The following is a 21,533-nucleotide window of genomic DNA, read 5'->3' as shown; positions in this document are numbered from 1 at the left end:
TGGGTCTGGTCACCGCCAGTCTCGCCCACCCACCGGAGCATGGGCTTTTCTTTCCCCTGGGGGAGAGCGAGCGTGTATCCGCTTCTCGGGCCCTGGGGGAGTGCGGGTTGGAAAAGGGGACGGGCCGCGCTACAAAGGTTTTCTTTTCTAGAGGCAACAGCTCGGCCTCCGGGGCCGTGAGCCGCCCAGGAACCGGGGCCCCAGCTTCCAGGTGCTAGGCAGCCGAAGCCTGGCAACCAGCTCCGGGGAGCCCAGCTGGGGCGGGGAGGCTGGACTGGGCTCTGGGCCAGAGGAACTTCGACCCCAGCCGCCGGCTGTGCCCACATTCCTCCCTTGGCCGCAGCCCTGCCACCGAGGTCGCGCCCAGCCCAGTCCTGGGGTGCCTGGTCGCCACACCCACCCCTGAAGACACCACACTCCAGCAGGCAGCTGATATTTTTATTGGCTTTACTTCCTGTGCTCTGAGAAACCAGTCTGGTCCCACTAGCTACCCTTTCTCTCAAGTGTTTCTGGAGAAAGGCATGGGGTGACGGACTATCTGCAGCGCGGATCTTTTCTGCAGCAGACACGTAGTGGCTCCTGTCCTCGTGCTGGGGAAAAGAGGCAAGCAGACGTCGAGCAAATCCTGCCTTAGGATGAAAGTGTGGGGGAGATGGCAGCACTCCGGGGGACCGCCCTGCCCCAGGCTATGCAGAAGCTAGGCAGGCCTAATGGTCAGTCCAGGCAGGCCCTGGCTTGCCCTGCTCCAAAGCATGGAGACAGTCCCAGTGAGCACCAAAGACATTTTTTTTTTCTTTTTTTTTGAGAGGGAGTCTTGCTCTGTCATCCAGGCTGGAGTGCAGTGGTGCGATCTCGGCTCACTGCAACCTTCGCCTCCAGGGTTCAAGGGATTCTCCTGCCTTAGCCTCCAGAGTAGCTGGGATTACAGGCGCCCGCCACCATGCCTGGTTAATTTTTGTATTTTTAGTAGAGACAGGGTTCACCATGTTGGCCAGGCTGGTCTCAAACTACTGACCTCAAGTGATCCGCCCGCCTTGGCCTCCCAAAGTGCTGGAATTACAGGTGAGCCACCGCACCCAGCTTTATTTTCTTCTTCTTCTTCTTTTTTTTTTGGTGGAGACAGCGGTCTCGCTATGGTCCCCAGGCTGGTCTACAACTCCTGGCCACAAGGGATCCTCCTGGCTTGACCTCCCAAAGCACTGGGTATGCAGGTGTGAGCCACTACCCCCGGCCCAGACTTATTTTCTAACTGGGCTGGGGGAAAGGGCACGGTCTGTGTGGAGCTACAGCTGCCTTCAGCCTTTTTTTGGTAAGGCTCTGCTTCCAAAGGCTAGGTCTGCCTTCTAACTGTAGCCAGGCTGGATCCTGGGGACACTGACTGAAGGGAGGAAGGGGTAGGAAAGGCAAAGAGGTGGTGGGAGAACAAAGTGGTTGAGGTTTCCATATCCAAGGCCAAAAGCAGAGCAGGGGTTTTGCCAGCCCGGATACCCCATGATGACCCAATCTAGGAGACGGCTGCAACAGTCATGCCTTGGGCACCTGCACTTTTCAGAACATTCAGAGGAGAAGCAGTATCAGGGTGGTCCAGAGGTGTATCCAGGTGCCTCAGGGGGGGACCGGCTCATCTGTGACTGCTGGAGGGTATAAAAGAGAAACCCTGGCAGCTTCTGAGGGCAGTGCCTCCAGAAATTCTCACCCACCTCCCACTCCTACTGGGCCCTGGATTCTGGACCCTGTTAGGCCAGAAAGAGAGGTTCAGCATCAACAGGACTCAGCAGTAGGAGAAAGAATGCATGTGAGCCCCCTGGGGAGCAGTGGAGGCAGCCCTTCCATGAGGCCCAAGAAGCACCCGCCTTGGCCACCCGGGGCAGGAAACTGAGCTTTTTAACCGCAGCTTCAGCTATTTTTATCTGAGGGCTAAAGATGCTTTTGGTGATGCGGGCATCTGTGAACACGGGGGGTGGGAGTGTGGGCAGGGGTCAGCTGGGTTGTGTGGTGAGGTGGGAAAAGTTAAAACTCACGGCGAACAGCCAGGAGGGTGTTTCCATGGCAACAGGACACGGAAGTCACCGTGTAAGGGTGTGTCTCATCCAACTGCACTGGCCGAGGGAGTCCGGCATCCTCATCCCTCCTTCCCAGTCGACCTCGGGCCCCTTTGCCCCAGGAGTACACTTCACCCTCTGCCAGGAAGAATCCCCAGGAGGGAAGTGGGAAGTGGGCACAGCCTGAGCAGAATCTCCCCTCCCACATTGCCAGGATGGCCCCTGGGAGGCTCCAGAGTCCAGTGGCCCTCAGCAGCAACCCTCAGCCCGCACTGCTCATGGCACTGCCTGCCCCCGCCATGCTCAGTCCTCACCTGCCCCAATAGCTACGGTGAAGGCATCCCCACAGGCTACCATTGCCATCTTGATGCCCTCAAGGCCTTGGACCTTACAGGGTGCCCGATTGCCTCGGCGAGCATTGGTGCCCAACTGCCCGTGCTGATTGCTGCCAAAAGTGTAGCAATCACCTGAGGCTATAGGGGAGAGGAAGGAAAGGGGTGCTTCAACAGGGTACCAAGGAGACCATGAGTCCCCCTCTGGCCTCCAGAGCCCAAGTCCTGCTCACCAGTCACAGCAGCTGAGTGAGCAGTGCCCAGGTCTACACTCAGCAGGGGCTCCTGGTCCAGGGGTGCAGAGCCTAGTAGTGTGAAGCTCAGGGCCTCCTCCATCTGCTGGTGAGGGACAGGCTCCTCCCCCAGGGAGAGGTGGTCCAGGCCCAACTTGTTGAACCTGAGGGCAGAGCCAGAAGCCAAATCCAACTGACAGACAGTTTGGGCAGGAGCTGGTGCACCAGGAGACAGATCCCACCCTGGGTTGAACCAATAGCACCCTCAACCCCCTCAATTCTGGTCTTTGGTGAGAGGTAGGCAATGATGGATAGAGCACTCACAGCCAAGGAGAGCCGGAGGCAGGTTAGTCACCCTGATGACCTATTCACCTGTTGCTCCCACAGGCCAGGGCTTGGCCAGGCACAGTGAGGATCATGGAAGAGTCAATGCCACATACAACTCGCTGAGCTTCCTGTCCTGGGGGCATGGGCACCTGCTGGGGGCAGCTGTGGGACTCCCTGGTGCCTAGTCCCAGTCTGCCTACGAGAAGAAACCCAGAAGGAGTTAATTTGAGCTTTAGTGGGGGTGACGCCAGGATGAGGAGGGCCCACTGAGGGGAGGGAACAGCATGAGTTCTCTGTTCTCTCAGTCACAAATGCCTTTCCTAGGCCCCTCTGCTGGTTAAAATCCTCCTTTATTTATTTTTTATTTTTTGAGACCGAGTCTCACTCTGTCGCCAAGGCTGGAATGCAATGGTACGATCGTGGCTCACTGCAACCTCCACCTCCCGGGTTCAAGCGATTCTCCTGCCTCAGCCTCCTGAGTAGCTGGGATTACAGGCATGAGCCACCACGCCCAGCTAATTTTTTAATTTTTAGTAGAGACAGGGTTTCACCATGTTGGCCAGGCTGGTCTCAAACTCCTGACCTCGTGATCCACCTGCCTCAGCCTCCCAAAGTGCTGGGATTACATGTGTGAACCACCACGCCGACTCAAAATCCTCCTTCTTATAAAGCCCTGTTCAGATGCCATCTCTCTCCTCCAGTTGACATTATTGTTCACTGAGTTCCACACCTCTGCACTGGGGTGTAGCCCTGATGCTATCTGTTCTCGGGCATGCTGGCAATGTCATCTTTCTCCTACTAGACTGAGTCCTCCAGGAAGACAGGAACCCATCAGTGTCATCTCTAGTTTCAACGCCCAGCCTGATGCCTGACCCAAAGAGGACCTCAATAAAAACTGGTGGATGAGCCAGGTGTGGTGGCTCACGCCTGTAATCTCAGCACTTTGGGAGGCTGAGGCACGTGGATCATGAGGTCAGGAGTTCGAGACCAGCCTGGCCAAGATGGTGAAACCCTGTCTCTACAAAAATACAACAATTCGCTGGGTGTGGTGGTGGGTGCCTGTAATCCCAGCTACTCGTGAGGCTAAGGCAGAAGATTTGCTTAAACCTGGTGGTGGAGGTTGCAGTGAGCTGAGATCACGCTACTGCACTCTAGTCTGGGTAACAGAGCGAGACTCCGTCTCAAAATAAAAAAATATGTGGTTGAATGAAATTTCCTTCATTACCTCAAACACCTGAAGGAAGCCACATCTCCATCTCATCTCAGCACCCAGCACAGCATGTGCACAGTTGGTATAAAATAAAGGTTTGTTGAATGAATGAAGAGAATTTGAGAGAAAAGAGGGAGGAGAGAACGTGCTGTGGGGTGGAAGGTGGGTATGAAGGGGAGCAAGTCATGGCTGAGGATGCTGTGAGATGGGGCCTAGAGGCTGGAGCTTACCGCCGTCTCCACGGCCCCAAGCAAATAGTTCTCGCTCAGTGGACAGGGCCAGCACGTGAGAAGCCCCACAGGCCACCTGCACCATCTCATAGCCCAGCAAAGCCTCCACAATGGTGGGCTAGAGAGGAGAGGAAGCAAGGAGAAACTGGGCAAAGGGTCTGGGACTAGCCATCTGGCCTCAACACCCCCTGTAGGGACAAAGCTGGAGGATACACATTCTCAGGAGGTGGCTATGTCTTTAACTCCAGCTATACACACTGCCAGGTGGACAACCATTGGGGAAGCCTGGTTTTTCTGTACTTCCCCCGATGTAGGTGGCCCAGGGCAGGTGCATCTGGGAATCTAGAGGAACCTGTGGCTGCTGGGAACTCCCCTGCCCCCAATCTGGTGTCAGCTCTCAGATGTGGGCTCCCCGCCATCTCCCCACTTCCCCCTCTCCAAAGTACATGTGACACCCACCTGGCTGATGTCAGTGAGGCTGCCATGGCCTAGGCACCCATTGCTGCCGCTGCCAAACGTCATAATGATGCCTCGGTCTGGAGAGAAGGGCAGTGAGGAAGGAGAAGGGAGAGAAGTTAAATAGTCTTTCCAGATAGCCTGGTCCTCTAGTGGGTTGCAGCAGCAAAATAAAGTTGGGGACCAGGGCTGAAAGGACGGGATAGGAAGAGAAAAGGTTACGAGTCTCTTCAAACGTATGTGACTTTGGACAAGTGACACCCTCTCTGAGCCTTAGCGTCCCCACTTGTCAAATGAGGATAATATAATGACTGCCTTGCCAGGCCCGTCCGTAGGGTAAAGGAGGTTGTGTAAGGAAATCTCCTCAATAGTTACTTGCCAGAAGCAATAACTCCATAACTAGTAGACAGAAGCATTCATTAAGTGCGTGGTTTGCAAGAGAAGAGAGAAGGTGCTCTGTGGGGCCTTAGAGCAGGTCCCACAAGGTAGGCCCGACAGCTCACCAGTCAGGCAGGCAGTGAAGAAGTCCCCACAGGCCACGTGCTTGATGGTCACGCCCGACTGGCCCTCCAGGAAACGCGAGATGAACTGGGGCTGTGGCTGCTCCACTGCCCCAGGGAGGAGGGTGCCTCCGCCTGCACCTAGGGGTGGGGCCTGCAGGGGCAGGTGGATGGGCAGCGCCTGAGCACCCTAACCCTGCTGTGGATCTATACCTCCACACGTCCAGGCCACCCACTGGCCTGCTCACCTCCCACAGGATGAGACGCCCAGAGCGCGTGACGCCGGCTTTCTGTGTGCGCCCAGCTGCTACCTGGATCACCTCTGTGTTGAGCATTGGCAGTCGCAGGGGAGTGCCCAGCCCACCACCCCAGGCATATACTGATGACAGGGGTGGTGGGATGGCCGGCCTCACAGGTCCCCGGGAGATACCTGCAGGTACAGCACATGGGGACTCTTAAACTGATGGGAATGGTGTGGCGTCCATGGGGACTGGCGGCCTCTTCCCACTTACCTCTGCAGCGGACACTGGTGGTCCTACTCCCTGTGCTGCTGGGGGCCACGGACTTCTCTGCCCTGTAGGACAGATGGGGGCCTAAGGACACAGACCCTCCTGACATTCCTACATACAGGAAGGGAGGACTTGCCCCAGGTTTCCCTCTGCCCGACACCTCCTGTGCTCCCACTGGGTGCCCACACCCTGCCACCCAGGACCGCTCGCTCTCCCTGCACAGGCCTCCGCATGCGGACACTGCCCACGTCGGTGTGGAGGTTGAGGAGGGCACGGATGCAGAGGGGCTGTGCCATGATGTGGCTGAGTGGTGGCCGCTGGGCAGGCTCCAGGCTGAGTAGACTCAGGACCAGCTGGCGCAGCTCAGGGCTGTACCGGTCAGAGATGGGCGCAAAGGTGCCACTCATGATCTTCAGCACCAGTGCTGGCAAGTTCTGTGAAGGCACCAGTTGGGAAGTTGGGGAAGTGAGGGCAGCACCCCCCAGCTCCAGCCCCTGGTCTCCTGGGATAATAACAGCTTTGCCCTCAAGAGACTTCAGTCTGATGAGGGGACTCCCAGACTGATAGGGGAGTCCAACCTGGCTTTCAGTGATCCCTAGTCTGATAGGGGAGCTGCAGCTATGTCCTCAGAAACCCCAGGATGCTGGGAAAACTCAAGTCTTGCTCTTGGAAGGGTCTCCTGGGAAAGCCACAGCCCTGCCCTCAGGAGCCCTCAGTTTAATGGGAGGCAAGATGTACTCTCAGAAATCCATAGTCTGAGGGACACCCATAGCCCTCCCCTAGGGTAATCTGATAAGGGAGAGACATGACTCAGCTAGAGGAGAAACCTGAGGTGGCTGGAGCTGAGGCCTGCTGGGGCAGGCAGTACATTTCCCAGTTGTCCCCTGGAGGGTGCGTATACTCACCGCAGCCTCAAAAGCCCTCTTGAGGCTGGCCAGCTCATAGAGGACACAGCCCAGGGCCCAGATGTCACTCTTCTGGTTGTAGGGCTTGCCCTCACACAGCTCAGGGGAGATATAGCATGGGGTACCCACCACCTGCAGGAGAGAAGCTGGGATCACAGCCCTGCAGGGAGGGAAGACCAGGGTCTCTGCACATAAGGCCATTTGGGGACAGCTTCTTCTCAAAGCAAGCCAAGGGGCTTCCTCCTGCAGGACCACCCAAACGAGCCAAAGGGCCAAGGGTGTTTTAGCAGGAGAGGAGGAGGCAGGGTTAGGTCCTGGCCCTCAAGACTTCTAGCACCCTGGAGGTCCCCTCCATGCCCAGGCACCGTGTAGGCCTTGCTCTTGCTGCTAAGGATCTTGGAGATGCCAAAATCACCGATCTTCACGACCATGCGGTGTTTGTCAAGAAGGATGTTCTGGGTCTTGAGGTCTCGGTGCAGGATGAAGTGGGTGTGCACATGATGCAGTGCAAGCAGGATCTGCACGAAGAAGTGCAGGATGGTCTCCTCCTCCAGCAGGGAATTGCAGCGCTTTTGGATGAACTCAGCCAGAGTGCCGCCTGTGGCCCAAAGGACTAATCAAGATCCAGGCTTTCTTTTTTTTTTTTTTTTTTTTTTTGAGACGGAGTCTCACGCTGTTGCCCAGGCTGGAGTGCAGTGGCGCGATCTCGGCTCACTGCAAGCTCCGCCTCCCGGGTTCCCGCCATTCTCCTGCCTCAGCCTCCTGAGTAGCTGGGACTACAGGCGCCCGCCACCGCGCCCGGCTAATTTTTTGTATTTTTAGTAGAGACGGGGTTTCACTGTGGTCTCGATCTCCTGACCTTGTGATCCGCCCGCGTCGGCCTCCCAAAGTGCTGGGATTACAGGCTTGAGCCACCGCGCCCGGCCAAGATCCAGGCTTTCTCACACCACGACAACCGTTCTCCTTTTTTTTTTTTTGAGACGGAGTCTCGCTCTGTTACCCAGGCTGGAGTGCAGCGGTGCGATCTCGGCTCACTGCTGCAAGCTCCGCCTCCCAGGTTCAAGCCATTCTCCTGCCTCAGCCTCCCAAGTAGCTGGGACTACAGGCGCCCGCCACCAAGCCAGGCTAATTTTTTTTTTTTTTTTTTTGTATTTTTAGTAGAGATGGGGTTTCCCCGTGTTAGCCAGGATGGTCTCGATCTCCTGACCTCATGATCCACCTGCCTTGGCCTCCCAAAGTGTTGGGATTATAGGCGTGAGCCAACGGGCCTCCTTTTAGGTATGGAACAGGGCACTGGGAACAGAGAGGAGAAGGGGCTAGCCAGGGTCAGATAACTGGGACCGGAACTCTAACCCTTGGCCATGCTCATTCCAAGGAGGGAAGCCAGGTGATCTATGTCTGCCTGTCCCAGAGATAAGAGGCCCCTCCAGCCAGGTCACTATAAGGAGGCTGGCCCACCTGGTGCATATTCCATGGCAATCATGAGGGCTTTGTCTTCCAAGAAGTTCTCGTAGTACTCAATGACATTGGGGTGGTTGAGCAGCTTGAGGACCTGGCACTCATTCTGGGCTGCCTGCCGCTCTTCCTTGGTCATCTGTTCCACTGGAATCTGCTTGATGATCACCAGCTTCTGGTCAGCCTTTCGCAGGCATAGGTGCACAATCCTAGGGATATGGAGGACAGGGACAGGTTACCAGCTGAGCCTCCAGCCACATATCAGGCAGGGCAGTACAGCCTGGTGACTGATGTCTCTTAGAAGAGGGTTCTAGACTAAGAGGTCATCTAACCAAGTGCACAGAACACTGAGCTTGGGAACAGGGAGAACTGATGACAAGCTGTGTGGGATTTCAGTTTTACCACAGGCACTGTGAGGTAAAGTTAGTCTTGATCTCTAAGTTCCCACAGACTGCCTGGGTTCAAATCTGGGCACCTTCTCTTACTAGTTATCTGGTTTAATACACTATGTGACATCATTGTCTGGAAAACAAAATGGGCCTCCCAGGGTTGTTGAGAGGATGAGAAAGTGCATGTAAGGCACTGAGCGCAGTGGCCAGCACAAAGAAAATGCTCAATGAATAGAAGCCATTCATATTATTTTATTTTAATTCTGTGGTCAGTCTCCATAAAAGCAGGAACTACAACACTCTTGTTCACCACAATGACCCCAGTGCATAGCCCAATATTTAGCAGACAATAGGTGGTCAATAAGTATTTGCTGAATGAGTGGACTATAAGCTGATCCAAGTCTCAAATTTTTACCTCAAGATCAGACTTCTCTGCTGAACCCCGGACTCAGATATTCACTTGAATGGCTCATAGTCATCCTAAATTTTAACAAATTCAAAATAAAATTATTGATTCCTGCCTCCAAACCTTTCCTTGCTCAGTCTCCTCCATCTCGGTAAATGATACCACCATCCTCCAGTTATTAAAATCAGAAACTGCTAAAATCAGAAACCTGAGGCAGAGCCACGTGGCTAAGGCCTGTAATCTCAGCACTTTGGGAGGCTAAGGCAGGTGGAGCACTTGAGTCCGGGCATTCAAGACCAGCCTGGGCAACATGGTGTATCCAGTCTCTCAAAAAAAAAAAAAAAAAAAAAAATTAGCTGAGCATGGTGGCAAGCCTCTGTGGTCCCAGCTGCTCTGCAGGATGAGGTGGGAGGATCACCTGAGCCTGGGACGTTGAAGATACAGTTAGCCATGATCGCGCCACTGCACTCCAGACTGGGTGACCAAGTGAGACGGTCTCAAAACAAAACAACAAAAAAACAGACACTTGAAAATCACCCTAGGCCGGGTGTGGTAGCTCACGCCTGTAATCCCAGCACTTTGGGAGGCCGAGGCAGATCACTTGCGGTCAGGAGTTTGAGACCAACCTGGCCAACATGGTGAAACCCATCTCTACCCAAAATACAAAAATTATCTGGGTGTGATGGTAGGCGCCTGTAATCCCAACTACTCAGGAGGCTGAGGCAGCAGAATGGCCTGAACCTGGGAGGCAGAGCTTGCTGTAAGCAGAGATTGCACCACTGCACTCCAGCCTGGGGGACAGAGCAAGACTCTGTCTCAAAAAAAAAAAAAAAAAAAAAAAAAAAGAAAAGAAAAGAAAAGAAAAAAGAAAATCACCCTAGAATCTTTCCTCCATCTCACACAAGCACATCAGAAAATCCCATTTCTACCTCCAAAATACTGTAAATCCATCAAATTCTCTGTACCCTCTCTATAGCCCTTGCCCTATAGTCATCATAATTTCTTTTTTTTTTTTTTTGAGACGGAGTCTCGCTCTGTCGCCCAGGCTGGAGTGCAGTGACCGGATCTCAGCTCACTGCAAGCTCCGCATCCCGGGTTCATGCCATTCTCCTGCCTCAGCCTCCCAAGTAGCTGGGACTACAGGTGCCCGCCACCTCGCCCAGCTAGTTTTTTGTATTTTTTTTTTTTTGTAGTAGAGACAGGGTTTCACCGTGTTAGCCAGGATAGTCTCGATCTCCTGACCTCGTGATCTGCCCATCTCGGCCTCCCAAAGTGCTGGGATTACAGGCTTGAGCCACCGTGCCCGGCCTCATCATAATTTCTTCCCTAAAATACTGTACAACTCTCCAAAATGGTCCCTTTCATTCCTGTCACCCTCAAATCTAAATTCTACATGGCAACCAGAATGACATTTATTTTTTATTTATTTCTTTTTCTTTTTTTAATAGATATGGAGTCTCCCTATGTTGGCCAGGTTGGTCTTGAACTTGTGGCCTCAAGACATCCTCCCGCCTCGGCCTCCCAAAATGCTGGGATTATAGGCATGAGCCACCATGCCCAGTCCCAGAATGTAATTTAAAAATCTTACCATCCTGGCTAACATGGTGAAACCCCCTCTCTACTAAAAATACAAAAAATTAGCCAGGCGTGGTGGCAGGCGCCTGTAGTCCCAGCTACTTGGGAGACTGAGGCAGTAGAATGGCGAGAACCTGGGAGGCAGAGCTTGCAGTGAGCCTAGATTGCGCCATTGCCCTCCAGCCTAGGTGACAGAGCAAGACTCCGTCTCAAAAACAAAAAAAAAAACAAAAAAACCCCTGAAAACTGGGGCCGGGCACGGTGGCTCACGCCTGTAATCCCAGCACTTTGGGAGGCTGAGGCGGGCAGATCACTAGGTCAGGAGATCGAGACCATCCTGGCTAACATAGTGAAACTCCGTCTCTACTAAAAGCTACAAAAAAATTAGCCAGGCATGGTGGCAGGCGCCTGTAGTCACAGCTGCTCGGGAGGCTGGGCAGAAGAATGGCGTGAACCCAGGAGGCAGGGGTTGCAGTGAGCCGAGATGGTGCCATTGCACTCCAGCCTGGGCAACAGAGGGAGACTCTGTCTCAAAAAATAAATAAATAAATAAAAATAAAATAAAATAACAATAAATAAAAAATTAGCCAGGCATTGTGGCGTGTGACTGTAGTCCCAGCTACTCAGGAGGCTGAGGCAGAAGAATTGCTTGAACCTGGGCGGCGGAGGTTGCAGTGAACTGAGATCGTGCCACTGAACTCTAGCCTGAGCGACAGTGCAAGTCTCCGTCTCAAAAACAAAAACAAAACAAAACCCTTTGTGGCAAATGAACCCTTTTACCTCAGGTTATCAGGCCATAATCTAGTCCCCGCCCTCGACAATTACATTTCATACCATTCTCTCTCTTGCCCACTGCATTCCAACTATGCTAGTCTTTTTCTCAGTTTCTTCAATGCTCTGTTTTCCCATGTGAGAAATTTCACATATGCTATTTCCTTTGCCTGAAAAGCTCTCACTTCACCTTCAGACTACTGGTTCTCATTCCTCAAGTCTTGGCCTTAAATCTCACTTCTGGCCTGGCGCGGTGACTCACGCCTGTAATCCCAGCACTTTGGGAGGCTGGGGCGGACGGATCACCTGAGGTCAGGAATTTGAGACCAGCCTGGCCAACATGGCGAAACCCCGTCTCTACTAAAAATACAAAAAAAATTAGCTGGGCATGGTGGTGCGTGCCTGTAGTCCCAGCTACTCGGGAGGCTGAGGCAGGAGAATCGCTTGAACCGGGGGGCAGAGGTTGCAGTGAGCCGAGATCACGTCACTGCACTCCAGTCTGGCGACAGAGGGAGGGAGACTCTGTCTCAAAAAAAAAAAAAAAAAAAAAAAAAATCAAAAAAATTTAGCCGGGCGTGGTGGCGCACGCCTGTAATCCTAGCTACTCTGGAGGCTGAGGCACAACGATTGCTTGAACCCGGGAGGTGGTGGTTGCAGTGTGCCGAGATCGCGACACTGAATTCCAGCCTGGGTGACAGAGGGAGACTCTGTCTCAAAAATCAATCAATCAATCAATCAATCAATCTCCCTTCTCAGAGTTCCTTGACCATCTCATATAAGTATTCTCCCTGGTAATGTACTCTAGCCTCACAACCTGCTAATAACCCTTCATAACTGCTATAACTTCTTAATTCATAATGTTTTGTTTATTGTATAACTTTCCCATAGTCAGTAAGTTCCAAGAGGGAAAAGACCACGCCTGTTTCGGTTCTAACTGCATACCCAGGGCCCAAAGCCTGACATACATAGCTGGCACTCAGTATTTGTAAAACCAATGAATAAAGAAGCTAACAGAACTCAGTGGGCGGGCCAATGGGCTTGTCAGGGGCGTGGCCCACGTAGAGGCGGAGTCTCCCCGCGGGATAGGGACCGGAAGCTTGGGCGGAGCTTCCCAGAGTAGCGTACACGCCTTGGGGCGGGTCTAGGCGGGCGGCGAGTTCGCGGGCAGAATTGGGGCTTATTTTCCCTATCCTTTAGCAGTTTCCTCCCCCAGAGCCCTGGCTCACCCGAAGGCACCTCTCCCCACCACTCGGATCCGCTCGTACTTCTCCATCTCATTTCTTAGCGTTTCACTTCCGTCTCCCCCGCGGCGCGTGCGCGGACCCAGCCACTCTGGGCCCCGCCCCTTCACGGCGAGCGGCTTGCGGGGCGGAGCCAGCGCGCTAGGTGTGGGTTTCGCCACGCGTCCGTATTTGTGGGCCTGCACCACACACCTGCCGCTGCGACACGCCGTCACCTTTCCCCTCACGACCCTGCCCCACGCAGTGTCCAAGGGATAGGGCAAGAAAATAGGGCGCGCCCCGCAATGGCGGGCACGGTACCCGCCCCTCCCAAGCATATACCCAGCCCTTGTAAAGCTTGCTAGACTAAAAGGATGTCGCGTTCCTGAGAGTTGCACCCCACAGGCCGGGCGGGGGTGGGAAGAGGATCGACCCCCTTCTTGCCCACGAGTGACGCTATTTCAGGAGAAATCGGGTTCTCTTTGGCACACAAACGATAAACACAACCAAAACGACCGAGGCCAGCGCTCCTGGGAGAAGGCAGCAGAGTTAGTTTCGTGTTTGCCTAGGGAGGGACGAGGGAAATCCCAAGTTGTGCAAGTTGATTCACCTGGGGAGGACATGACACGGTCTCAGGCCGTCCCGACTAGTGAGCACCGCGCTGGTCAGGACTCTCAACTCGCTTTTCATAGACACGCACTACAGGAGGGTAATCTGCCCTCAGTGCTCATCTAGGGTGAACCCCATGGGGGAAGATGGGGGCGGAAGTGAATCACTACCTGAAAGCATCAAGGGGAAAAGGAAAGACCGCGGTTTCGCCGAAATGAGCTCAAGACAAAGCCTAGAGGCAGAGGGCTGGTTAGTGTGACTAGCTAGGCTCTTTACCGGAAGTGAGGTTAATTCCAGGTTCTCCCGGGCTCCTGCTCTGCTGGAGCTCTATAAAAACTCAGTATTCGGCCAGGCGAGGTGGCTCACGCCTGTAATTCCAGCACTTTGGGAGGCCAAGGCGGGCAGATCACCTGAGGTCAAGCGTTTGAGACCACCCTGGCCAACATGGTAAAACCTCATCTCTACTAAAAATACAAAAAGTTGGACATGGTCGCGCTCGCCTGTAATCCCAGCTACTCGGGAGGGTGAGGCAGGAGAATCGCTTGAATCTGGGAGGCGGAGGTTGCAGTGAGCCGAGATCGTGCCACTGCACTCCAGCCTGGGCGACAGAGTGAGGCTCCATCTCAAAAAAAAAGAAAGAAAGAAACCCTGCCCCGGCCTTCGCAAGGGTACCCAAACCCGCCCACGTGGAAGGACTGCTGATGGGCGCTGGCTCAGGCCGGTGTCGGCCGGCGGACAGAGCAGCTCTGTGAGCCAAGGGGAGGGGCGGGAAAGCCGCTCACCCGGGACACCAGTGCTCTCACCTAGAAACCGACTGCGCCTTGATTAACCTAGGAGTCCCACGGGGGTTAATGTGTAACCTTGGAGCCATAGGGGAGGAAAACACTCAAACGGCTTGGTCCGTGGGTCCTTGCGCCTCAGGTTTTTGGCTTTTTCCTCCCTCCCGCAGCACCTTTCCCCTCCCTCACTTCTTCCCTCCCCTCTTCTATTACCACCCTCTTCTCCCTCCCCGCCCTCACCCCCGCTTCACTTCCCTCGCTAGCTCTCAGCGGCTCCTCCTTTCGCCCAGTTTACCTAAACTTTCCCCGAAAGTAGCCGCCTCGCTCGGAGGCGGGAGAGGGAGCCCGCGCCACAGTGAGGGCAGGCTGACACCTAGTGGCCAGGAGCCGCAACTGCTGCAAGCTACCGGCCTGGAGAGCGCGGGTCACCCCAGCAGTCCCGGCAAATCCGCGGTCTTGCTTGCCCAGCCTCCGGGGAGCCAGGCCGAGGGCCGGGACTGTCTGAGGGAGGACTGTGACAGCCGCCCGGCCCCGGGAGCTTAAGAGCGGGCGGGGAGAGGTGGCGATGGGTTACTCAGCAGTTCCCAAGCGCCCACCTCGCGGGCGCGGGAGGGACGGGTAAACCCGGGTCCCCGGTCAGAAGACTGCGAGTGGTGCGGTGGGGGCACTGGGTCTGCACCGAGACCACTGTCGGAGGCGGGGCTCCTGAATCCACCCCAGGACCAGGACTTAAGGAGCGTGGGCGTGTCGGGTCCCGTCCAGCTCTTCGCAGAAGGTAGAGGGTGGAGAGAGCTCTCGCGGTACCCGCCCAGGGCGGGGGAGCCGGTGGCCCGGGGAAAAGTGGGGACGCGGGTTAATGAGGCCGGGCGAGCCACGGCAACTGGGACTCCGTCGGCCGTCGGGAGGCGCCAGCGAGGGGTGCCTCGGCGACGACGCCCCCAGCACAGCTCCTAGTTACCCAAAGTCCGCGGGAGCCGGCCGGTGACCGAGAGGCCGCGGGGACACCCGGCTAGCGCGGCAGCAGCGCCTGAGGGGCGGGGGCAGGCGGGCGGGGCGGGGGCGCGGGCGTCTGGGGGCGGGGGCAGAGGCCTAGCAGGGAGGGCGAGGAGGAGTCAAGGGGCCTAGAGGGCTTCGCCGAAACTGTGTGGGGCTGGCGCCCGGCGGGAGAGGCGGCCGGACTGGACTGGTCCGAGAGGGACCCAGGTTCCCAGAACAGCCCTAGGAGGCGGCCTCGAGGGCGGACGGCAGGGAGGGCCAGCATGCCCCCACTGCTGCACCCCGCCCTGCCGCTGCTCCTGGGCGCCACGCTGACCTTCCGGGCGCTCCGGCGCGCGCTCAGTCGCTTGCCCCTACCTGTGCACGTGCGCGCCGACCCCCTGCGCACCTGGCGCTGGCACAACCTGCTCGTCTCCTTCGCTCACTCCATTGTGTCGGGGATCTGGGCACTGCTGTGGTAAGCGACTGTGGGGATGAGGTGGCCGGGGGATCCTGAGCAGGGAGCTGGGGTCGGCTCTGTGTTACTACCCCCATCGCTCATCGGCGGGCTGAGGCCACGCAGTCTCACCTGATCCCGTTTGGTATCCTATCCAACCAGAAGCCGCAGTGGCCCCAGGGGAGGGGGATCGCCCCTGGGAAACTGGAGGCTCTTGGGTCTTGCCCAGCCACTCTTAGCTTCCCAGTCAGCCACTAGGGCGAGCCCAGGCTCCCCCGGGGCTGGGAAGGGTAACCGGAAAGGTGAGGGTCCTTGAGGGTGCCAAAATGCAGAGCCTGCTTTCTTCCCTCCTTTCCAGTGTATGGCAGACTCCCGACATGTTGGTGGAGATTGAGACGGCATGGTCACTTTCTGGCTATTTGCTCGTTTGCTTTTCTGCAGGTAGGTCTTGCCCAGGAAGCGGGAGGCCAACTGGGGACAGGGAGAAGGAAGCTGCTTGTTCAGTCCTTCGTGACCTCTTGCCCCATCCCTCCACTAGGGTATTTCATCCACGATACGGTGGACATCGTGGCTAGCGGACAGGCGCGAGCATCTTGGGAATACCTCGTCCATCACATCATGGTAAGAGAGAAGCTGATTATGTGGTATAGGCCTGGTGTCAGTCAGCAACCTAGTCTCAGCTCCGTCTTTCTGAACCTGGGAGAAGGCTGTGTTTTCTTACCGCCCACCCCCCCACCTGTGTGCTGCTACTTATTTTTAGGATGCTGAGGTTAGCAGTCTGTGTGCTTGTTCAAAGGCCAGTAACCCATGGTCTCACTGCCTCTTTAGACTGAACATCATCCACAGCCAGAAGCTGTGAGCAGGGATCAAAACCTAGTAATGTTGAACGAACAAAACAAAGCATCTTATCCACTATAAACTATTATTCCAGGTGGAAATTTGGGATTTTCCAGCCCTCAATCTGATACCCCCCACCAAAGTCCAGGAAAGCATCTGCATCTGGTTCCCTAACTCCTATTCTCCCTTCTTCCCGCTAGGCCATGGGTGCCTTCTTCTCTGGCATCTTTTGGAGCAGCTTTGTCGGTGGTGGTGTCTTAACACTACTGGTGGAAGTCAGCAACATCTTCCTCACGATTCGCATGATGATGAAAATCAATAATGCCCAGGATCATCTCCTCTATAGGGTTAACAAGTATGTGAACCTGGTCATGTACTTTGTCTTCCGCCTGGCCCCTCAGGTCTACCTCACCCGTTTCTTCTTGCGTTATGTGAGGCAGAGGACCCTGGGCACCTTCCTGCTGGGTATCCTGCTCATGCTGGACGTGATGATCATAATCTACTTTTCCCGCCTCCTCCGCTCTGACTTCTGCCCCGAGCGTGTCCCCAGGAAGCAACACAAAGACAAGTTCTTGACTGAGTGAGAGCTGACTTCTGCCCCGAGCGTGTCCCCAGGAAGCAACACAAAGACAAGTTCTTGACTGAGTGAGAGGCACAGAGCCTGGGACAACAAAAACAGACAAGGCCAGAAACAGCTTCACATGGAAACTGGGACTTAGCCCCAAGCCTGGGCGTCCTCTGGGGCCAGCCTCTCCACCTTCCGAGCCTGCGCCCACACTATTGAAAACACTAATGAAAGCACTCCTCTGAAGTCCTTGTCCTTTATTGGGCAAGGGGTGAGAGAAGCAGACAGACCGGTTGGACATAGTAGATGGGTGTGTGAGGACAAAATGCTATCAGAAAGCCAGCCAATCCACACTCCCCTGAAATGGATGCTAATGCCCTTCAAACCCCGGGCATTGGTTTCATACCCAGCCTCTTCCAGGGATAAAAGAAGGGGTTCTTGTACTGCTTCTTGTTACCCTCAACCATGGAGGCAAGTTCTGAGTTCCGGTTTTCCTAGGACACTAACTCTAGTCAGAAAGATCTCTGGAGCGATCACACATGGTAGAGTGGCAGGGTGAATATTTCAAAAGGATGAGTAGAACAGGAGTCTTGCCCAAGCCCTGTTATGTCAGTGTACTGTGTGTGGCCTCCCAGCCCAACCAGAAATTGACAGAGAGGCATGTATATGTTGAAAAGATATATATATATATTTAGAATTAGGCAGCTGGACTCAGTTTAGATGATCCCAATCTGAAAAACAAAAGGGAGCCTCATTACTGGAGCTGAAACAAGAAGATTAAGCTGGAATGTTATTTTCAGAAAGCAAAATGAGGAACATTGAGGATAAGGTTTGTTAAGATAGGGTGCAGTCAGTTAATTATGACTAATCAGCAAAAATCAGGCTTTGGTCGCTAACATATGCATCATTTGCACCCAAGGGGTGAATGATAGGGGGTTTGTAGGAAGGAAACTTACTTTGTTGGCAACATCCAAAGCGTCGTAATCAGGAGCCAGTCGAACATACGCCTTTTTCTCTCCATCAGGCCTGGGGTAGAGAAGGAAGCCTTAGTCCCTGCCACCTCACTGCCCCCACACCCTCCCCCTTCCTCCTCCAGTCCTCCAGCACTTCAATGGTTCCTCTGTTCATGTCATTCTTTTCCAATGATTATTTTTCCATCAACCCAGAGGACACCATGAAGCCACGAAGCCAATTCTCTTATGGGAAACACCACAGGCCATGTTAAGACTTAAACCAAGGTAATCTGCTGCACTCTAGTGGCCTTTGAAAATAGAAGTAGGGACCCAGAAAATGAGCACCAACCCCCAATCAAGTCCTAGAAAGTGTTGCCTCAGGTCCATACAAAGGTCTGTAATTAAGGCAGCCTGTAATTCCTGCCTCAAGGCTCACACACTGCTAAACCTACTCCAAGTTTAAGTCAAGGAACCTTTTTCCCCTGTTGAAAGGTCCAGAGGATTTTTTTTTTTTAAAGGGCCCTGCTTGGTTGCTCAGGCTGGAGTACAATGGGGCAAATCATGGGTGACTCCTGGGCTCAAGGGATCCTCCTGCATAACTGGGACTATACGTGTAGTCCTGCATTACCAGGACTATCTAAACATCAAAGAGCTTCATGAAATGCAGGTTTTTTTGGCTCCAGCTGCTGGTCCAGCCCGCTCCCCATCCCTTGAGGCCCAGCTCACCGAATCAGGGTGTTGACCTTGGCCACATCAATGTCATAGAGCTTCTTCACAGCCTGTTTAATCTGGTGCTTGTTGGCTTTAACATCCACAATGAACACAAGTGTGTTGTTGTCTTCTATCTTCTTCATGGCAGACTCAGTAGTCAGCGGAAACTTGATGATAGCATAGTGGTCAAGCCTAGGAGAGGCAAAATGGGGTCACCTGGCCTGGGCCTTCTTTGGAGCCCAGAGCCAGGAGAGCCTAGGGCATCAGACAACGAGGTACCAATCATTTTGTTCAGACTTTGGTCGTTTTACAGTGTCATCACCTGCACCCTGAAATCTAAGAGCCTGAAGCCCCAACCCCAGGGGCAGAACATTGTACATTTTCTTTCTCTTGAAGGGCTCTTACACCTCAAGTGATTAAAGAATCATCTTTGGGCCTGGCGTGGTGGCTCATGGCTGTAATCCCAGCACTTTGGGAGGCTGAGGCAGGCGTATCACGAGGTCAAGAGATCGTGACCATCCTGGCCAACTTAGTGAAGCTCCCTCTCTACTAAAAATACAAAAATTAGCTGGGCGTGGTGGTGCAAGCCTGTAGTCCCAGGTACTCAGGAGGCCGAGGCAGAATTGGGCCAGGAGCAAATTCTTATGCACAGCTGAGGTTAAACTTACAGTGGCTTAAGCACAACTGTAACAGCTTCCCCCATTTAAAGTCAGAGCCCGGCTGTTTACTCAGACACTACTTTCCTGTTTTGAAACCAGGTCAGGTCTAAACCTCATCACACTCAATCCTAGGTCCAACTTGGTGGGGGGAAGGGCAGGAAGACAGTCTGTGAACTGCTTTCCTATTGAACACAATCCACTCTTTCTGTTAGGAAAGAGTAGAAACAGCAAAAACCCATTGCTAGTAACTACTACCATGGTTCTACTCAAATCTGTGCTCCCTAAAAAGTTAGTTATTACTGGTAGCTCAAATACTCAAGTGCCCAACCTTTTGCCCATCTCCCCCCAACCATTCCTTGAGCAATATGAAAATTTGGGAAAATGAATGCAAAGAAGCTTCTATACATCGCAGCAGCCCATAACTGCAAAATACAGATAACGGAATCCCTATTATCATCAAGAATCAATCCACGTTCTCACCCTCAAGGATTGTTCCCTATAGCAGTAGGAACTACGAACAAGGAATCTCTGTATTCTACTTTACAGTACCCCCAAAATAGTTTTCAAACCGTGACCACATGTGAAGCAATAATTAACCTAACAAATTTTGAGACGCAGGGTTTTTTTTTTTTTTTGAGATGGAGTTTCGCTCTTGTTGACGTGCGATCTCGGCTCACCACAACCTCCACCTCCCGGGTTCAAGCGATTTTCCTGCCTCTGTCTCCCGCGGGTGGCCGGGATTACAGACATGCGCCACCACGCCCGGCTAATTTTCTATTTTTAGTAGACACGGAGTTTTTCCATGTTACTCAGGCTAGTCTCGAACTCCTGACCTCAAGTGATCCGCTAGCCTCGGCCTCCAAAGTGCTGGGATTACAGACGTGAGCCACCGCACCCGGCCTCTGAGATGATTTAAAAAGAATTCCTGCCAGTTTTGTAAATACAGCAGAAACAATCTCCTCATACTTCCAATTAGAGAAGCACACTGGACACAATTTGTGTTTGAGAAACCATCACACAGGGTGAGTGATTTCCAAATTACCAATGGAGAATACCCAAATCTTTTCATGGGTAGAGGGGGGCAGTACTGACTTGTTTCTCCTGGGGGCGCTCTTCCGAGGATATTTGGGCTGCCTCCGGAGTCGCAGTGTCTTGGGCCGCCGGAAGGTGGGTGACGTGCGGATCTTCTTTTTTTTGTGGCTGTGGACACCTTTCAACACTGCCTTCTTGGCCTTTAAAGCCTTCGCTTTGGCTTCGGCTTTAGGAGGGGCAGGAGCTGGTAGAGAAGAAAAGAAAACGGGGTGCGGGTTAGCAATCGGTTACTTCCGGCCCCAAGAACTGCAGTCGGCGACCCTGGCCACACGTGCATCAGTGGTTCCTTTGAAGACATCACAAATGTCAGGAGATTAAAACTTTTCCATCACATGCACGATACCAGAGGCGAAAGCGACCAACTCGAAGTCAGTCCAGGGATACGACTATAAAACAAAGTAGCACTGAACGAACGCTTAGTACTTTCCAGAAAATGTCCTAGGAATTTTACACATACCCCATCGCAAAACCAGGCAGCGGAGAGGGGGGCGGGTAATGTAGCCCGGTTAAACATGAACCAGAAGGAAAAATGGTTAAAGCTGAGGGCACTAACTTCTTACAGGCCCGGGGGCATGGAGCGCCAACCAACGGACGCGTGTAGCTTCCCAGAGCCGAATGTCTGGCCCTCCCTGGCGGATGATGTCGGCCGGGTTGCCTCCCCAACTCCCTCCACCGGAACTCAGCCCATGAGGCTGGGCCCACGCGGCCCAAGTATACTGCAGCGTGACCGAAACGCGGGTAGCAACCCCGGAGCAGAGCCCTCAGGACTTAGCCCAGCAGCCATGCTCCCAATTCGTTCCCTCTGCGGCGCGGCAATCCCTGGCAAACCAGCGGCGGCCCCATCGCCAACACACACCTTCCTTCTTCGCTTTCGGCGCCATCTTGTGAAAAGGGTCTCCGATGCCCGTTCCCACAGGCTTATAGCGCCAAATCTCATCAAAGACTCGCGATGCTTTGTACTTAGAGCTGATTTGGTAATTTGCAGAGTGGCGCCCTCTGGGAATGGTAGTTAGGTTTAATTTCTTCTTCGTGCGTGAACAAACATGCGCCACTCCTCCCCTCAAAGGCACTAAAGCTTCATGGGGGTTGTAGTTTTTTTTTTGTTTTTTTTTGAGATGGAGTCTCGCTATGTCACCCAGGCTGGAGTGCAGTGGCGTGATCTCAGCTCATTGAAGCTCCGCCTCCCAGGTTCACGCCATTCTCCTGCCTCAGCATCCGGAGTAGCTGGGACTACAGGTGTCCGCCACCGCGCCCGGCTAATTTTTTGTATTTTTAGTAGAGACAGGATTTCACCGTGATCTCGATCTCCTGACCTCGTGATCCGCCCGCCTTGGCC

The 21,533-nt window shown here is 54.0% G+C and overlaps 3 protein-coding genes and 4 non-coding genes across 11 annotated transcripts; 1 reads left to right on the top strand and 6 right to left on the bottom strand.

The window, feature by feature from the left end:
- Window positions 1-18: 18 nt before the first annotated feature.
- On the bottom strand, window positions 19-13,401 carry LOC105476385 (NIMA related kinase 8). 4 transcript variants are annotated; one of them, XM_071082575.1, is made up of 15 exons: window positions 13,171-13,401; window positions 8,203-8,408; window positions 7,110-7,342; window positions 6,745-6,876; window positions 6,065-6,273; window positions 5,843-5,904; window positions 5,579-5,760; window positions 5,334-5,484; window positions 4,834-4,910; window positions 4,375-4,492; window positions 2,980-3,130; window positions 2,608-2,771; window positions 2,357-2,515; window positions 2,022-2,180; window positions 19-1,631 (listed from the first exon to the last, which is right to left on the bottom strand). In XM_071082575.1, exons 1-15 carry the CDS (start codon window positions 13,248-13,250, stop codon window positions 1,606-1,608), a joined length of 2,109 nt encoding a protein of 702 aa, XP_070938676.1. In that variant the 5' UTR covers window positions 13,251-13,401; the 3' UTR covers window positions 19-1,605. The 4 variants fall into 4 exon arrangements, with proteins under 4 accessions (XP_070938676.1, XP_011730587.1, XP_011730569.1 ...); XM_011732285.2 differs by having other exon boundaries at window positions 19-1,634; window positions 13,171-13,399; XM_011732267.3 differs by lacking the exon at window positions 13,171-13,401 and adding an exon at window positions 12,567-12,673 and having other exon boundaries at window positions 19-1,634.
- Window positions 13,402-14,005: 604 nt separating this feature from the next.
- On the top strand, window positions 14,006-17,018 carry LOC105476377 (TLC domain containing 1). 2 transcript variants are annotated; one of them, XM_011732253.3, is made up of 4 exons: window positions 14,006-14,566; window positions 15,739-15,821; window positions 15,919-16,001; window positions 16,418-17,018. In XM_011732253.3, the coding sequence occupies exons 1-4, from the start codon at window positions 14,514-14,516 to the stop codon at window positions 16,799-16,801; spliced, it is 603 nt and encodes a 200-aa protein (XP_011730555.1). In that variant the 5' UTR covers window positions 14,006-14,513; the 3' UTR covers window positions 16,802-17,018. The 2 variants fall into 2 exon arrangements, with proteins under 2 accessions (XP_011730555.1, XP_011730546.1); XM_011732244.2 differs by lacking the exon at window positions 14,006-14,566 and adding an exon at window positions 15,050-15,401.
- A 431-nt stretch (window positions 17,019-17,449) lies between these two features.
- Window positions 17,450-21,208, bottom strand: LOC105476373 (ribosomal protein L23a). The gene is made up of 5 exons (XM_011732229.3): window positions 21,054-21,208; window positions 20,198-20,381; window positions 18,462-18,638; window positions 17,739-17,808; window positions 17,450-17,513 (listed from the first exon to the last, which is right to left on the bottom strand). Exons 1-5 carry the CDS (start codon window positions 21,076-21,078, stop codon window positions 17,499-17,501), a joined length of 471 nt encoding a protein of 156 aa, XP_011730531.1. The 5' UTR covers window positions 21,079-21,208; the 3' UTR covers window positions 17,450-17,498.
- Window positions 17,626-17,697, bottom strand: LOC112425816 (small nucleolar RNA Z17). The gene has a single exon (XR_003016961.1). It is a non-coding gene; the product is annotated as a small nucleolar RNA Z17 (small nucleolar RNA).
- LOC112425810 (small nucleolar RNA SNORD42) lies at window positions 17,886-17,946 on the bottom strand. The gene has a single exon (XR_003016956.1). It is a non-coding gene; the product is annotated as a small nucleolar RNA SNORD42 (small nucleolar RNA).
- On the bottom strand, window positions 18,704-18,775 carry LOC112425819 (small nucleolar RNA Z17). The gene has a single exon (XR_003016962.1). It is a non-coding gene; the product is annotated as a small nucleolar RNA Z17 (small nucleolar RNA).
- On the bottom strand, window positions 20,469-20,535 carry LOC112425809 (small nucleolar RNA SNORD42). The gene has a single exon (XR_003016953.1). It is a non-coding gene; the product is annotated as a small nucleolar RNA SNORD42 (small nucleolar RNA).
- Window positions 21,209-21,533: the final 325 nt, after the last annotated feature.

The sequence above is a fragment of the Macaca nemestrina genome, chromosome 17 (assembly GCF_043159975.1).
Source record: "Macaca nemestrina isolate mMacNem1 chromosome 17, mMacNem.hap1, whole genome shotgun sequence".
In the NCBI taxonomy this organism is placed as follows: Eukaryota; Metazoa; Chordata; class Mammalia; order Primates; family Cercopithecidae; genus Macaca; species Macaca nemestrina.
This window is presented reverse-complemented; position numbering and strand designations above follow the sequence as displayed.